General features: G+C 36.6%; 4 protein-coding genes across 5 annotated transcripts in view; 2 read left to right on the forward strand and 2 right to left on the reverse strand.

Moving 5' to 3' along the window:
* Positions 1-1045: 1045 nt before the first annotated feature.
* LOC103463229 (gamma-glutamyltranspeptidase) lies at positions 1046-2566 on the reverse strand. Its single transcript, XM_008406468.2, has 2 exons — positions 2311-2566; positions 1046-1233 (listed from the first exon to the last, which is right to left on the reverse strand). The coding sequence occupies exons 1-2, from the start codon at positions 2408-2410 to the stop codon at positions 1046-1048; spliced, it is 288 nt and encodes a 95-aa protein (XP_008404690.1). The 5' UTR covers positions 2411-2566.
* Positions 2567-5544: 2978 nt separating this feature from the next.
* tm4sf4 (transmembrane 4 L six family member 4) lies at positions 5545-11104 on the forward strand. Its single transcript, XM_008406262.2, has 5 exons — positions 5545-5949; positions 7068-7157; positions 9057-9211; positions 9818-10004; positions 10490-11104. The coding sequence occupies exons 1-5, from the start codon at positions 5779-5781 to the stop codon at positions 10505-10507; spliced, it is 621 nt and encodes a 206-aa protein (XP_008404484.1). The 5' UTR covers positions 5545-5778; the 3' UTR covers positions 10508-11104.
* Positions 11105-12924: 1820 nt separating this feature from the next.
* On the forward strand, positions 12925-15968 carry LOC103463097 (transmembrane protein 69-like). Of its 2 annotated transcripts, none has more exons than XM_008406263.2 (3): positions 12925-13018; positions 13972-14016; positions 14761-15968. In XM_008406263.2, the coding sequence occupies exons 2-3, from the start codon at positions 13972-13974 to the stop codon at positions 15478-15480; spliced, it is 765 nt and encodes a 254-aa protein (XP_008404485.1). In that variant the 5' UTR covers positions 12925-13018; the 3' UTR covers positions 15481-15968. The 2 variants fall into 2 exon arrangements, with proteins under 2 accessions (XP_008404485.1, XP_008404486.1); XM_008406264.2 differs by lacking the exon at positions 12925-13018 and adding an exon at positions 13029-13126.
* Positions 15969-16871, reverse strand: part of slc25a24 (solute carrier family 25 member 24) — a 16525-nt gene continuing 15622 nt past the window's right edge. Inside the window, exon 10 of the mRNA XM_008406266.2 lies at positions 15969-16699. Coding sequence (XP_008404488.1) covers positions 16518-16699 — 182 coding nt within the window. The 3' untranslated portion in view covers positions 15969-16517. The remainder of the gene's footprint in view (positions 16700-16871) is intronic.

Raw genomic sequence — 16871 nt, forward strand, 5'->3', positions numbered from 1 at the left:
GAAATTCAGACCTTTATTTTTTACTTTTGGGACTACTAAATGAAAAATGGACTAAAAGTCAAAGCACTCACATTTGATAACATATCTAAATATAATTTTAAAGTAAAATAATTGATGTAAACCTTCTTAAATATGGATGTTAGTTTTGTGAATGCTTCAAAATGGCTGCTGTGGTAAACCCTGTACCTTGCCCTTGGATGCAGAGCCCCAAATGGTGTGGCAACATCAGACGCTTTAAAGCAAATATGATGAAGGGAATCAAAGAGCCGGAGCAAATAATTTCCCATAATCCAACTGGGTTTATTGAACTTTAATTTGAAGTAAACATGTGATTTTCATTTGATTTATCTAATTTATTAATTGTGAAACACAAATGAAAAAGGTGGATTTAAAAGTTAAATTAATGTAAGTGGCAATTAAATTGTACCCCCAGTTCAATTTGTTAGTTTTTTTCCCCATCTTTTGTTTCTTTTACCTGTTTTATGACTTTATTTTTTTATTTCTTTGACCCATAATGTGCTTTTTGTGAAGCAGAAATTATTGTAACAAAGGTCAAGTGTTTTTCCAAACAACTCTTCATGGTTGCCGACACAATGAACATTTGGTAGCAGTTATTTTGTTTATTTAGTAAAAAAAAAATGATGATAGACGTTGTTTTACTGCATTTTATCAGTTTAACTGTAAAGCCAAATCAGGCTGAGGCTGTAATGGAAAACAAACACAATGACACTGTGGACACACACCCTTCATGATTTACATGGCCATAAATGTAAAAACACACAGAGAAATGCATAAAACTAAGCACATGTATTAATGAGGCTTTGGATGGTTTAAAGGCGTCTCTCACAAAGTTACTATTGTTCCACCAAAGATGAACACACACACACACGCACACACACACACACACACACACACACACACACACACACACACACACACACACACACACACACACACATCGATTCTCTCTGTGAAAAATCAAACAGAACTTTGTTTGCTTTACGTTGTTCTGCAAAAACACAAAATCTTACCAAGTAATTTTGGTCTATTTTCTAGTGCCAATANAGAGGAGTCTCAACCTGCCATTAATCCCTCGGATTTCTCCAGTCTTCCCATCGTAGAACAAGCAGAAGGCGTCGCCTCCGAGTCCAGTGCTGCATGGCTCCGTTACCGCCAGAGCCGCTGCCATGGCAACGGCCGCATCTGCAGCATTCCCGCCACACTTCAGCACATCTGGGCGCAAAAACAGACCCAGGACAGTAAATGGTTTATGGGATTCCTGCAGGTCTTTGCCAAAAACATAATCCTTATTCCTTAGGTTAATGTTTGATGATTCTTCTGTTATTACAAGTTACTTTCTAGAACAAAAAGACAAAATCCTACCAAGTACTTTTGGTCTTGTTTCCAATCCAAACATTTAAGTACACTTGAAATAAGACAAAGGTAACTGACAAATATATTTTAAGCTAGATATAGGAGCTTGTTTTAAGTAACCTTAATGAAAAGTACTAGTTCCATTGCCACAACATGGGAAAATGTTTTAAGTGGAACTAGTAGTTTTTCATCAATATTATAGGATTATTTTCCTAAAAAAAGTCTTTATGTGTTGCTTAAAAGTTACATTTAAATTAATTTTGTCTTAATTCAAGTGTATAAAGATATTTGCACAAGAAACTAGGTAAAACGTAAGTTTGTTATGAGACAGATAATCTGTGACATGCACCGCTCCCGACCAAGAACAACCAATCAGAGCGAAGGGGCGGGTCTTAACATGTGTATGCTCACTGCTAAATGTGCTAATGACGGAGAAACAACAGCCAACCATTACAGAAAAACCCTTTAACCGTCGTCATTGATGACCATGCTAATTAGCCCTGGCATTCATAACATTCTATGCTAGCTGAAATTTGGCAGAGATTGACAGCGTTAAGTCCCGCCTCTTTTTGGTTGTTAATGGGAAATTCAGTTTTTCACTAATCATCTGTCTCATACCATACTGTCATGGCATAGTGACAATTTCTATATGTAAAAAAATATTTTTTTAAAGTTACATACTGCAGCTTTAAAGTTGAATCGGCAGCTGAGCTCCTTCAGAAGCGTGTAAAGTCCAGTTTTCAGCGGTTAATACTTTAATCAGCTCTCCCTGCGTGTTTTGTTCATAAAGAAGCCAACTCTGAATACTGCAGTCCTCTTCATATGTTGCATGCATTTCAGATTTTATTAGTCACGACCAAATTAAAAACACAGAACTGAATAAATAAATAAATAAAATAACGTGTTGTCCACCCTCCCTCCCACTCACTCACTCACCCAGACCCACGGCTGAGGCCAGCGGCTGACTGGACGCCACGCAGCCGTGCAAACACAGCACGGGAGACCGGCGAGAGGAGAAAGGCAGGTGGGTTTTCATACCGCGGCAGCTTCCTGCAGAGACCGAGAAAACAGCGCAAAAATGCAGAAAATAAGACAAACCGAAGCGGACTTTCAACTTCTGATCGATTATTCTGTAATTGATCGTGTTGAGCTGGAAGAAAAGAGGAGCGCAGAACACATCGATTGCCTAATATCAAGCTCAATAAATTGACAAGTAACTCAAATCACTGAGTGAGACATATTTTTAAAATGTATATATTTAATATTATTATTTAACATTAATATTTTGGTCCGTCTGAAAATATTAAATCATTGATGTTCAGTCTTTTTACCAATACTTTTTTACTCTTACTTCAGTAATTTCTTGGGTGCTTTTTATTTTACTTGAGTAGTTGAAGTAGTGTTACTCTTACTTGAGTATAGTTTTTGTGTCCTCTGTCCACTTCTGATTAAATCAGAAATGCTAAAGATTATTTCTAATTTGCCAAACGAGCCTCATTAACACAAATTCAATAGACATTTTAAATTTTGCTTGTAAAAAAAAAAAGACTACTTTTGCGAAATCATCAGAAAATCCAAAATGGCCACCTGGAATATTAGTTACAGGTGCAATAAAAACAGTTGATCTCTCTTTGCATATTATACAACTTCCTTTAATACACATGTAGCTACAGTGTTTCAAAGACATTAGCCTTGTTGTTTCCATTATCCTGCTCAAAGCAACAGGTTTTCTATATTTGGAATTGGAACAGAGATTAACTGAATTTGGCGTCATATTCAGATCCATATTCTAATATAAGATGTAAAAAGAATCAACAGAACTGTCTTTACACAGCAGTAAAACCAGCTGAACTTAAACGTGCTGAAGGTTCTACGGTTGCTAGGTAACGGGGTGGGCTTCTATGGTTGCTAGGTAACAGGGCTGGGCTTCCCCGGGGTCACTAGGTGAGGGGCAGTGGCTGCTGATTTGTGACGTTGCATTCAGAAGTTTGAATCAGATCATTTTCCAGAAACAAAAAAATAATAATAATAAATTTTTTTTTAAAAAAGACGTACAATTTTCTTTAAGTGTTTGGGTAATTTTCAGAAGCAGTTAAAACCCAAATGAAAGCACAAAATGTGAATTTTATACAACAGTATCCTTTAAATAAAACTAAATCCAGATTGCAGTTATTCTAGGCAGCCAAAGTATCAACTCTGGACCCCGACTACAATTTAAGAACAATGTACAGAAATAATTAACAAATTATTTTACAGCTTCTCAGCTCCCTTTTTTCTTCTCTTTTTCCAACAGTCAACAGGTGTTGGATTAGTCTATAAAACTGTCAGTTATTTTTAGAAAAAGTTACTTTTGTGCTTTTATTTAAACCTTTTTTTGTTTTAAAATGCGACGTGTTTGCAGTGAGAACCAAGTTTAAGATATATAATCTTTTTAAAACGGAGTAAAAAGTAAATAAAAACTTAACCCAGCCCCCTTTTGTTAAGGATGGGTAAATATCAGCAGTTGCTCCTAAACTATAACTAGTTAATTATTTAACTTAAAACAAAACGTTTTTCCAAAGTTATGGCGGTGAAACTAGTACTTTTCATGAATATTAACCAATCAATCAAGTTTATTTTTATAGCACATTTCAGCAACACATCAGTCAAAGTGTTTCACGTCATAAAAATACAAAAACAGAAAATAATAAAAACAGCAGAGAAACCAGTAACAAACATCAAGTACATAATCAAAATCATCAATACATTATCAAATATGTTGATCAATGTTCCATTAAAGAACTTGTTCCAAAATATCATATATTTAGAACAAGCTTGTATATTTTGCTGAAAAGTTACTTTTTAGTTAGTTTTGCCTTGTTTTCAATGTAATAAGATATTTCCACTAGAAACTAGACCCAAAATACTTGAGATTTAGTTTTTGTGCAGAATTGCAGATTCACACTGTAAAACCACTAACACATAATATTCAAACTTATTATATATATCAGTTAATAATACGTCTTAATATTGATAAACTGCTCACTTTAACATGAGGAGATAATCAACAAAATTGTTATGATTCATGTCGACAAGCCCACTGGTTACACCTGCTTTCCATCGATTACAAGGCAGGACTCCCATTAAATAATCGGACTTTCTTTCACACCGTACCTTTATAGATTCATGACACATTCCTTATTGATCACGAGTCTTTCTTATGAGTCACTATCAACCGACTATCTGTCACTTCCTCCTCTGCCTCCGTGTAATCCAAACACCGGGTAAAACATTAACCATTCTGACCACTGCTGTGTCCGGGTGGACACACAGGTATGTATTCCTACATTAATAGTGGGTTTTGAATGGACCCACCAGCTATGTGCACTGCAAAAACACACAATTTCACCAAGTATTTTTGATCTAGTTTACTGCAAATATGAGTTCACTAGAAATGAGACAAAACTTACTTACGAGTAACTTTTCAGGAAGAAGGAGCTGGTTTAAAGTTAGTAATTCCTTAGTATTGATGAAAAAATATTACTTCCACTTACAGATTATTTCACTTTATTTTACAATATTTTAATATTGTTATAAGTGAAATAATCTGCATGGGTAACTAGAACTTTTTCATCAATATAAAGGAATTATTGACTTAAAAAAGTTTGTAGTTCTTGCTAAAAAGTTACCTGTAAGTTAGTTTTGTCTTTTTTCAAGTGTACTAAAATGTTGCACTAAAATCTAGACCAAAAATAATGGAAAAACACAATAAAGACCTTCTAGTGAAAAATACACTGCAAAAACACAAAATCTTACAAAAATATTTTGGTCAAGTTCTATAGAGCAAATATCTTAGTTAGCAAAACTAACTTACAAGAAAATGTTCAGCAAGATACAGGAGCTTTTTTAAGTAAAACTCAATAGTTATTTCTTTTATTGCAAGATATTTTCCTCATATTATGTAAAATTATCCGCCAGTGGAACTATTAATTTTTTAAAGAATTAAAGAATTATTGCCATGAAATAAGCTCCTATATGTTGCTGTTAACTTACTTCTAAATTAGTTTTGTCTTATTTTAAGTGTAATTAGATATTTGCAGTAGAAACTAGACCAAAATAGTTGGTGAAATTTTCTGTTTTTGCAGTGTTTGTTTGGACTTTGTATGGGTGTGTGTGAGAGAGAGAGAGAGAGATCTGTTTGATGCAAATGTGAAGCAATGAGATCATGTCTAAAGAGAGGAGGGGCGACTATAAAGGACCACATGAAGCATCGACAGTCATCAGTAGGAAGGCAGGTGAAGCGGCAGCATCATTCTGGGAATCCAGATATTTCTAAACTAGAGGTGCAAGAAGCTAGGAGTCGTCTTTCTGAAGCATCTACATCTCAGAATATTTCAGTCGAGGCCCGGCGTTTGAAGCTTCAGAATGTGTTCGGGCGGCTTCGCTAAATGTCTGGGCATCAGCCTGATGCCTCTGGCCGTCGTGTGTGTCCTCTGCAACATCCTGCTCTTCTTCCCCGGCGGGAAGGTTGCGGATAAGGAGAACATCACAGACGAGGTTTGGTACTTTGGAGGCATCCTGGGGTCCGGTGTGCTGGTACGTCTCATGATGGTTATGCTGTCTACAGTTGATAATATGGTGCTAAATGTGTTTATGTTTTTATAAACAAATTAAGACTTTCTGAGAAGTAAAACTTTGTTTTTAAAGTACGTGGAACCAATTTGTCCCATATCAGGTGTGAGTTGTACGGACGCCGAGAGTGGCCGTTTTCCTCGTATCCTTTGTCCCCAATCGTTTTCTCCAGATAACAAGTTAATTCTGCATTTTCTGTATAAACTTTTTACCAACGATTTTCTCTAGATAAAGAGTTAATCTTGAGAAAACAAATATTTTTTTTCTTGAAGTTAAGTCAAGAAAAACTAACTTTGAGAAAGTATTTTTTTCTTGACAAATTTTAAGAAACTCAATGGTTTTCTTTAGATAAGTTAATTTCGAAATAATTATTTTATTACACATTAAGAGTTAATCTCAAGAAAGCAGATATTGTTTTCTTGAAAACAAGAGGTTACTTCCAAAGTTTGTTTGCAAACAACTTTAACAAAACAAGGAGTTTTCCTGATAACTTTTAGAAAACTTGATTCTCTATATAACTAGTTAATTTTCAATTTTTCGCATATTTTTTCCTCATTATTTTATCCAGGTAAAGACTTAATTCCACAATAATCTTTTTAGAGATTAAAAAATCCTTCAGAAAACTTTTTTTCTCCAAATTTCTCAATGGTTTTCTTGATATAACARGTGAAACTCAAGAAAATAAACTTTGAGAAAACATTGATTTTTTTTCCACAAACTTTGAGAAAACTCAGTGGGTTTTTCTGAGCTAATCTCGAGAAAACCATCGGGAAAAAGTATATGCAGAAAACATCCGCTCTCGGCTTCTGTAGAAGTTTAAATATAATTAAGAGTTTTTGAGAAAAAAATTGTATTTAAAGTATGTGAAACCTTGCTTGATGCTTTTTTTTTGCTTATCAGGTAGAAGTTGAAATGTACATCAAAAGATTGATGCTCAATAATCTTCTGTATGCTTGGTGACGGAACATGGACACAATAAGGAAATGAATGATTCCTCATTTAGATATTTTGGTGTGTGTGTGTGTGTGTGTGTGTGTGTGTGTGTGTGTGTGTGTGTGTGTGTGTGTGTGTGTGGATGGTAGATGATCTTCCCAGCTCTCGTCTTCCTGGGTTTGAAGAACAATGACTGCTGCGGTTGCTGTGGAAACGAAAGCTGTGGGCGGAGATTTGCGGTAAAGAACTGTTTCACTGTTTAACGTCGTGAATTTCTTTAGTTTGTTTTACAAAAATCACTTTTTAAAATTGGGACTAAAGTTTACTTTAGTCACAGTAGCTCTTCATTTGGGTTGGATGTAACTTTTTTTCATATTTAAAATGAAAACATCAGGAAACATTGGCGGTTTTTCCAACTCGAAAGGAGCTGATATGCAAATGAAGTATAACAGAAGTGAAAATTAAAATAGGTTTTTGTCTCATCTATGTACTGTATGGAAATTCAGACCTTTATTTTTTACTTTTGGGACTACTAAATGAAAAATGGACTAAAAGTCAAAGCACTCACATTTGATAACATATCTAAATATAATTTTAAAGTAAAATAATTGATGTAAACCTTCTTAAATATGGATGTTAGTTTTGTGAATGCTTCAAAATGGCTGCTGTGGTAAACCCTGTACCTTGCCCTTGGATGCAGAGCCCCAAATGGTGTGGCAACATCAGACGCTTTAAAGCAAATATGATGAAGGGAATCAAAGAGCCGGAGCAAATAATTTCCCATAATCCAACTGGGTTTATTGAACTTTAATTTGAAGTAAACATGTGATTTTCATTTGATTTATCTAATTTATTAATTGTGAAACACAAATGAAAAAGGTGGATTTAAAAGTTAAATTAATGTAAGTGGCAATTAAATTGTACCCCCAGTTCAATTTGTTAGTTTTTTTCCCCATCTTTTGTTTCTTTTACCTGTTTTATGACTTTATTTTTTTATTTCTTTGACCCATAATGTGCTTTTTGTGAAGCAGAAATTATTGTAACAAAGGTCAAGTGTTTTTCCAAACAACTCTTCATGGTTGCCGACACAATGAACATTTGGTAGCAGTTATTTTGTTTATTTAGTAAAAAAAAAATGATGATAGACGTTGTTTTACTGCATTTTATCAGTTTAACTGTAAAGCCAAATCAGGCTGAGGCTGTAATGGAAAACAAACACAATGACACTGTGGACACACACCCTTCATGATTTACATGGCCATAAATGTAAAAACACACAGAGAAATGCATAAAACTAAGCACATGTATTAATGAGGCTTTGGATGGTTTAAAGGCGTCTCTCACAAAGTTACTATTGTTCCACCAAAGATGAACACATGAACACACACACACACGCACACACACACACACACACACACACACACACACACACACACACACACACACACACACACATCGATCAGGAATGTGAAAAATCAAACAGAACTTTGTTTGCTTTACGTTGTTCTGCAAAAACACAAAATCTTACCAAGTAATTTTGGTCTATTTTCTAGTGCCAATATCTTAGTACACTTGAAATAAGATAAAACTAACTTACAAGTAACTTTTCAGCAAGAATCAAACGTTTATTTTAAGTCAAAAAGTCCTTAATGTTGATGGAAAAAGTACTAGTTCTATCGGCAGATAAATTAACTTATAATTTGGGAAAAATTTAACGTTATGAGTGAAATAAACTGCCAGTGGAATTAGAACTGGGTTGCTAGGTGACGGGTTGGGCTTGGCTGAGGTTGCTAGGTGACGGGTTGGCTAGGCTGAGGTTGCTAGGTGACGGGTTGGCTTGGCTGAGGTTGCTAGGTAACGGTAAGTAAAATAATCTGCCGATGGAATTAGTACTTTTTCATGAATTGAAAGGAATTATTTACGTAAAATAAGGTCTTATATGTTGCTGAAAAGTTGTTGCAAGTTAGTTTGTCTTACTTCAAGCAAAATAAAGTATTTGCACTGGAAACTAGACCAAAGATAATTGGTAAGATTTGGTGTTTTTGCAGTGATTCCATTTAAATCATAGTTTATTTGTATTTCAGATCAAGAGGATGCTGAATTCGTTGTACCATTTTCTCTCTGTTGTGTCCACATAGATGTTGAGCTCCATCCTGTTTGCAGCCGTCGGTGCGCTCGGCGCAGGTTACTCCGTTATAGTTTCATGTGTTGCCATCAACAGGGGGCCGCGTTGTTCTTTGGTTGACGCTGCAGATGTCAACAAAACAAGATGGGAATACCCTTTCGACAATGGGTGAGATGCCGTGCAAAATCACAAATCCATTAAACACATTTCTTAATACAGACACCAATAGCTGCGTTTCCATTAATCATAAAATTGTGTAAGTTGAAAACAAGAAAATTAATTTGCTTAATGGCAACAAGTCAATTTTGAAAAAACTCATGTTTTTTGCTAAAACAATTTGGTGCCGGACGAAGGAAATTTTTTGGCTGCATAAAAATTTGCATATTCTGCATATTTTGCTGCATTTTAAACATGCGCAAAACTCTGTCCATATTCTGCTGGTTTTTTACATTAGCAAAATATCGACTGCGTTTTGGGTGCATTTGTAATGGAAATGCAGCTGTTGTGTACCAAGAATAGTTTACATTGTGTTTGTGCAAGTTTTATTAGCTGCTTTTTTCATTACAAATGTGCTCAAAACTTTGATGATATTCTGCTAATGTAAAAAAAAACAAAATTTTGCAATTCAGTCAACATTTAATCAACAATGGAAGCGACAATACCCAAATATATGCAAAGTTTTGCGCACATTTGTAATGTAAACCCAGCAACAGTCAGAGATGTTCATCAAAAACAAACTGAAATTAATAATCCGACTCTATATTTAATCTTCAGAAACTACCTGAAGAACCACACTCTCTGGAGTGAGTGCAAACAGCCAACAAACATGGTGTCCTGGCACCTGGGCCTGTTCTGCGTGCTGCTGGCGATGGGTTTAATCCAGATCGTGCTGTGCGCCGTGCAGGTGATAAACGGCCTGCTGGGGGCGCTGTGCGGAGACTGCTGCGGCTGCTGCGGAGGGGTCAGTGTCCAGGCAGCTGAATTCACTTCCACTGCAAAAAAAATAAACATTACCAAGGATTTTTGGTCCAGTTTCTAGAGCAAATACCTTAGTACAGCAAGCAGCATTTAAATAACATAAGCTATTTCCATTAGCAGATTATTTCACTTATTTCAGGTTATAAGTGAAATAATCTGCCAATGGAAGAAGTATTTTTCACCAATATTAAGGAATTATTGACTTAAAACCAGCTCATATATCTTGCTGAAAGGTTACTTGTAAGTTAGTTTTGTCTTATTTCAACTGTACTACATTTGCACTAGAAACTAGATGAAAATACTTGGTGAGATTTAGGTTTTTTGCAGTGAACAAGTCTGCAAAGAGATTTCTAACTTGTTATTCTGTATTTTTATCTGTTGTCGTAACCTGAAAGTCTTGAACTGAGTCTGTTTGGATGAGTTATGTGAACTGAAAACATCTGCCTGACAATAATGTTTGTCTTTCAGGGCGATGGAGCCGTATAAGCGCCTCCTGTGGATGAAGACAGATGGCTGTCCCATATTTATTCTCCTTCCTGAGGATGACTTCTACGCATTAATCTAACTGCTGAAGAGGAGCTTATTGATTACAGTGTCATCTGAAAACACTGCAAAAATGACAGAGCTCTTTTTACGTTCTTAGTTTACTTTCTTCTTGCAGACTCCTGTGACTATGTGTTATTATTACTATTATTGATCATATAAAGATTAATCTGCTGTATATTGCTATTATTTTCTGATTTTCTATCTGCTACATGTATTTATTTCATTTCATGGCTTTGTTGTTTTTATTTTCACCCCAGTTGCTCCTTGCCATTAATGCTTTATGAAGTAACATGACTGCCCCCTTGTGGGCTTCATTCGCCAAAGATTTTATTGTACTTTACATCGTAATTATTACAGTTTTTCTCAGTCACTTTGGTGCATTTCTCTCTTTGCAAAACATAAGAGCATTCTCAGAACAATTCGTACAAACAGTAAAACACCATGGATTAACTTCAAAAGTCAGTTTATTTCTCAGAATCCTGAGTTTATATCTAAAATTAAATATCTGTACCAATAAACATGTTTGGACAAAATTCACATTTGCTCTTTTACTGTAATTTTTGACAGATCGACCTTACCAAGCTCCGCCCAGAAACGCCCCTCGAAAGTCCCACGTGACTTCATGTCTCACATTAACCTCCTCGCAGAGCTTAGCTTCTATAGCTTCTATGGGATTTTTTGTTTCGACTGACTCTGCAGAGTATGTCTGAGTCTATTAGGTTAGCATTTCTCCCGGATTTTCACAAAATATCAGCCACAACAATGGACAAGGGAACCAACAAGTTCATGTCATCTTTTTTGGACGACATCAAGATGTTTTAGCCACGCGATGCCTCCAACATTGTGCGAGTTGCAGCTAAATGCTACCAGTCGATGAGGAAAACAGCAGATCCTCAGACCCTCAGCATAAATATAGCYGTGGACAAGATCACTGATGCTTATTGTTCTTGCAAGGCTGGGTGAGTCGGACATTCATGGTTTTGAGGGTCCGAATGTGTCTAGGACTTATACACGGTACTTGGTGCTAACTATTACAGTTTAGTAAAAGCTAGCATGGCTAACACGATTACAGATTAATAAAAAGCCTTTTCAGGTAAAATAAAATCTTTAATGTATGTCAGATACGGTACACGTTGCATATTGATCTGTTCAGCTAACGTAAGGCTGTAACAGACAGGCTTCAGGATGTAGAAGTTGAATCGGTACTGCCATTATGCTGTACTTGGCTAAAAGGTTTATGTAATGGATGTGTTTATTATTGACTTTCTTTTATTCATTCACTAAACACAAAGAAAGCAAAGCAATAATACTTACGCCAGCAGACACTTTGTTCTTATTGATCCTACACGGTTGCACAAGCTTTGATCCAAGCAAGGCTTTCCGTTTCAGATTTTGGAAATCTGTTAATTTTAGTTCCACAAACACGATCAGGATACCTGACATCGCCTGTACAGATACCCCACTGACGGTGGAGAACCATTCTTTATCGAGCCCTGACACAAAAACTTTCTGTCGGTCTGCTAGTCCACAATGTATATTAGCATGAGTTTGTGAGCCGGTAACCCACGTGATAGCTGCGCTGTGCCGTAAAATGGGCATTAGCCAATGAAAGGCGGGCCCTGTGGTAAGGTCCATTGTAATAAGGCGAACTTCTCGTTTCAATATGGCCGCTCCTCACATCTACTGTAATATGATGCGGTAGAAACGTTTATTTTACAAGACGCAAGATGTAAAAGTGCGTCTGCACAGGCAGATATGCGACGGTTCAAGTTAAACAATGATTACAACTGAAAAACACCCCAAAACCAGTTGTAATTAAAAATAAAAAAATAAAAAATATATATTTTTTTTCTAGTAGTAACGTGAACAAAAGTCTATGAAGTCATTGAAGTTTTTAAATAAATTGAGTTAATTGTTTTACTGAAAGTAACATGTTAGTGTGATAATTTGGACAGTATATAATTAAGTCTTTTGACTTTTTTGTTTAATTTAGATCGATATTAGCTGAGATACTTCAAACGTGGCACTTTTTATTCATCAAATGATGAAAACCGCTGGGAAAGAACCCACAAAGTTTAAATACTTAGCATTTTTAAATTGTTTTTAGTCATTATGAACAAAAGTATATCACTGAAGTTGTTTTTAAAAAATTTACAGATATGAAGCAATGTATGAAATTAAAACTTTACATCCATATTTACATGAATTATAACAATAAAACGTATTAATGTGATAAATCATCCTATGAATTTATGTTTATTTTTATTAAGTGTATTTTGATCATACACACTACATCGCTTTCACGTCCCAGTCCGTCTGGTCACATAAGCGGAACTATTAAGTCGTGGAAGCTGATGCGCCCGGAAGAAATAAACAGCGCACCAGGGTAAAATCCTGCTGAATGACCCCGAAGAACAGCTTGAAATATGAAGTTTTCAGACTGAAACGAAGGTAAATTTAGCAGCTAAGTTTATGGGACAATGATATATAAATAAACGAGGTTTAGTTATGCAACTACAGCTGTTCACGGTGACGGGTTTGTGTTGTTTCTGAGTGCAGGTGGGTGTTGAATTTTGTTTGGAAAAAATGCGATTCTTTTAGAAATTAACACATATTGAATGCGTTTTTTTTTTCTTTGTACCATTTCCCCCGAAATTTCAGATTTATTTGTCACTCCAGTTCGCTTATAGTGAGTATAGTTGGCTTATAATGAATGAAAACCCAAAATTCAGTTTCTTATTAAATTAAACTATTAATTAAAAAATTACTTAAAACTAAAATGGTCCCAATTAAAATAAAAATTTTCCAGTAATATAACAGCAATGCCACAATGCAAATCTCAAGGATCAATATGCTTAAATTTCTAATGAACATTTGACAGTGGAACTGGAAGACATTTTAAATATCAAAAATAAATACACAAGAGAAACGACAACAGTGCACAGTGAAGTCTCTTTAAACCAAACTGTTCCTCCAAATGGGGGCCGGCTGAGACCAATGAAGACGGAAGTCTTTAATCATCCAGTTTTTCATCCAGAAATAAATAAATTATTGGAAATCCTTTTAAGACCACATTGAATGAAATTCAATACTTTTATTTCCACAGAAATGTGCAAACTTCGTCCAGGCAACGATAAATTATCATTTAGCTATGATAGCCGTAAAACCGCTAGCTAGCCAGCTAGTTAGCGATAGCCTCAACCGTCACGCGTCGGAACGCAACGGAGGCGTCCGAGAGCGACTTAAACTTTTGCCTGACTGAAAAGCACCGCGAGAAAAAAATACACAGATTAAAAAGTCAAGACAATTTTTTTAAAAAAAATAAAAACAAAAAAAATCTGTAGGAAAAAAAAGGTGTCAGTTGAGTTTTTAACAGTGATTCTCACTCTTGATTTTCCCTTCAGATGCTGTCTGTTGCTTTAAGAAGAATCGTCACTGCGACGCCTAGGGTAAGAAATCCATCCTGATAGCCGGTTTGGCTGTTCAAAGTGCGGCTCGGGGGCCATTTGCGGCCCACTGAGTGATTTTGTAATCCTACTAAAGCAGATTTGTGAAAGACATTTTTAATATTGTGGATCTACAATGTTCTACAGATTGCTTTTCTACAAATCTGTAACTATGATGTTTGTTCCAAGAAAATTTAGCTTGCTCAGTTTTTTTATTGTACAGCAGAGTATTGGGGCCAACGAAAGAAACAGTTACGAGAATAAAGTCATAATATTAAAACATTAAAAGATATGAGAATAAACTAGAAATAACATGAGAATTAAGTTGGAATAACTTCTCTATTATAAAATTTAATCCCCATATTTTGGGATTATAGACAGAATAGTTGTATTACGAGAATAAAGTCAAAATTATAAGTGCATACCTTTTATTGACTTTTTCTTGTAATATTACAGCTTTATTCTCATTATTTCGACTTTATTCTAATAAGATTTTGACTTATCGTAAAGTTTCAATTTTATTCTCATAATACTGATTTGAATCTCAATGACTCACGACTTTATTCTTGTAAAGCCGACTTTTATCTCAAAATATTACTATTCTCATTATGACTTTCTCATGATACTATGACTTTAATCTTGAAATAATTTTATTTTTTCCAAGTATGTCCCTAATACTCCTCCGTAGCTTATAGTTGATTCGGCCGTCAGGGCTGACCACTCATATAGAGACTGTACTTCCTGTAGGTTTCCCTCTGGACTCGTCGTCCTCCAACATGGCGGCCGTCGTCCCTGACCGGATCGCCATTCTCCTCCAGGTTCTTCCCGGATAATTTCAGACAACTACAACCTCATGGTTTCATTTCCGTCACCCGAAAAACTCCGCATTTCAATGGTTTAATCACATCGCAACATTTCCACTCGTCTGCTGCGAAGCTGAAGAAACGAGACCGACCAGAACCGCCTCCCCGGGAACTGGACCTGGTCCGGTATGACATGAAACACTTGTGGGAAGGTCCGAAGCCGGCGCTGTGTCTGGGCTTCGCCGGGCTCATCCCCTTCGTCTCCCCGCCTCTGATCATGGCCGCCACAGAGACGTTTTACCCGGAGCTGGCCTACGCCCAGCTGGCCTACGCCGCCGCCATCATCTCTTTCCTGGGCGGTTCCCGATGGGGGTTCGCGCTTCCCGACAGCAGCCCGGCCAAACCCGACTGGATCAACCTAGCCAACAGCGTGGTTCCGCCGCTTTTGGCGTGGGCGGCCATGCTGCTGAGCGACAGCCTTGTTCCGGCGGTCATGATGACCATCGTCGGACTCGGCGTTTCGCTGCATTATGACCTCTCTCTGCTGCCGACGTATCCCAGCTGGTTCAAGGCGCTGCGCACCGTCCTGACCGTGACGGCGTTCTTTTCTCTGCTCGGAACGATTTTGATGAACGGATCATTTCCAGAGAAGTGTTTTTTCTGAAGCATATTTAATGTTTTATGTACAGCAGCGTATTGGGGCCGACCTAAAAACCTAAAAACTCAGAAAATATCTACTCTGGGGAAAAAACATAGAAGTTTCCACTAGGTGGCACAAAAATGCCAAATTATTTCATCCTGATTTCACTATATTGGGTTTAAATAAACCCAATATAGTGAAATTATATTCTTTGCTTAATGTTTTCAATCTCTAAAATAAAAAAGGATCTTCAAGAAACATTTAATTAAATTAAACCTCATGACCCAATTGGTTATTGTAATTAACTTGTTTCAGACATAAATGTAATTAGCTTATGGAGGAGCTTTGAACTAAATTCAGAGTATTTAGGTGGTGAACTATGAACTTTGTTTTGCCTGAATTTAATTAATTCTGATATTTTCTGTGACGTTTCACCTCCCCGTTTGTCACATCAAAGCTCAGTAACACACATCGTTTCTGTTGGTATTTTCAATAAAAACTTCACAACTTAATTCATATGTGATCAGATGTTTATTGTAAACATTATCTATAAACCAAAGGCAAAAGAAAACATAAAAAAGACATAAGGCACATGTTTGTTTACTTTTACTAAAAGGTGTAATAACATCCCACATATTAACTCTTTGGAAAAACACTGATGTGATTTTTTTTCCTGAAGGGATAAAGTATTGCACTTTAATTTTTCAGACATCTTGCATGATTTTGGGGTTTTTACACAGCAGGCGATGGCTCGGACGTCTGATAAGGGCTGAAACTGGTGCAGCCTGATTAAAGGTAAACAATGGAGGCTGAACGGGTTTTCTGTTTAAATCAACCTTGTCTGAGCGATTTAAAGTTATTTAACCCAAAGTGCGTCAGTGCACTTAAAGTTGTGGTTGCATTGTAAACGGCGAGCAGGATTTTAAAGTGCTGCTGTCACTTTAAATCCTCCACAGGAGTTCAGCTGCGTGACCTCTGGTGACCTCCAGGTAAACAACTTGATGAAGAATGGGGAGTGTGAATGGAAAATAAAAATGGCTGCAGCTGGAGGGTTCTGCAGCTTACTTTTGGATTCCCAGGCTAGAGCGCATGTTCTCGTAAACGACGTAGCTGATGCTGACCGCCGGGATCACCTTCATGAAGTTGGGCAGGATGCCGCGGTAAAGTCCGAAGAAGCCGTCCTTCTCCAGGATCTTCTGCACCATGCGGCCCATCGGCAGCTGCTCAGAGCCTTCCAGAGATGCTGCGGCGACAAGAGACATGGAGGGCGTCAACATGGTCGACGTTAACACTGTAGCATTAGCTTCCACTAAATACCACGTTAGAGCTTTCACATTAGCTTTCATGAAATACTGTTAGCATTTTAGCATTAGCTTCCACTAAATACCATGTTAGAGCTTTCACATTAGCTTTCA

The sequence above is a fragment of the Poecilia reticulata genome, linkage group LG4, assembly GCF_000633615.1.
Source record: "Poecilia reticulata strain Guanapo linkage group LG4, Guppy_female_1.0+MT, whole genome shotgun sequence".
Taxonomy (NCBI): domain Eukaryota; kingdom Metazoa; phylum Chordata; class Actinopteri; order Cyprinodontiformes; family Poeciliidae; genus Poecilia; species Poecilia reticulata.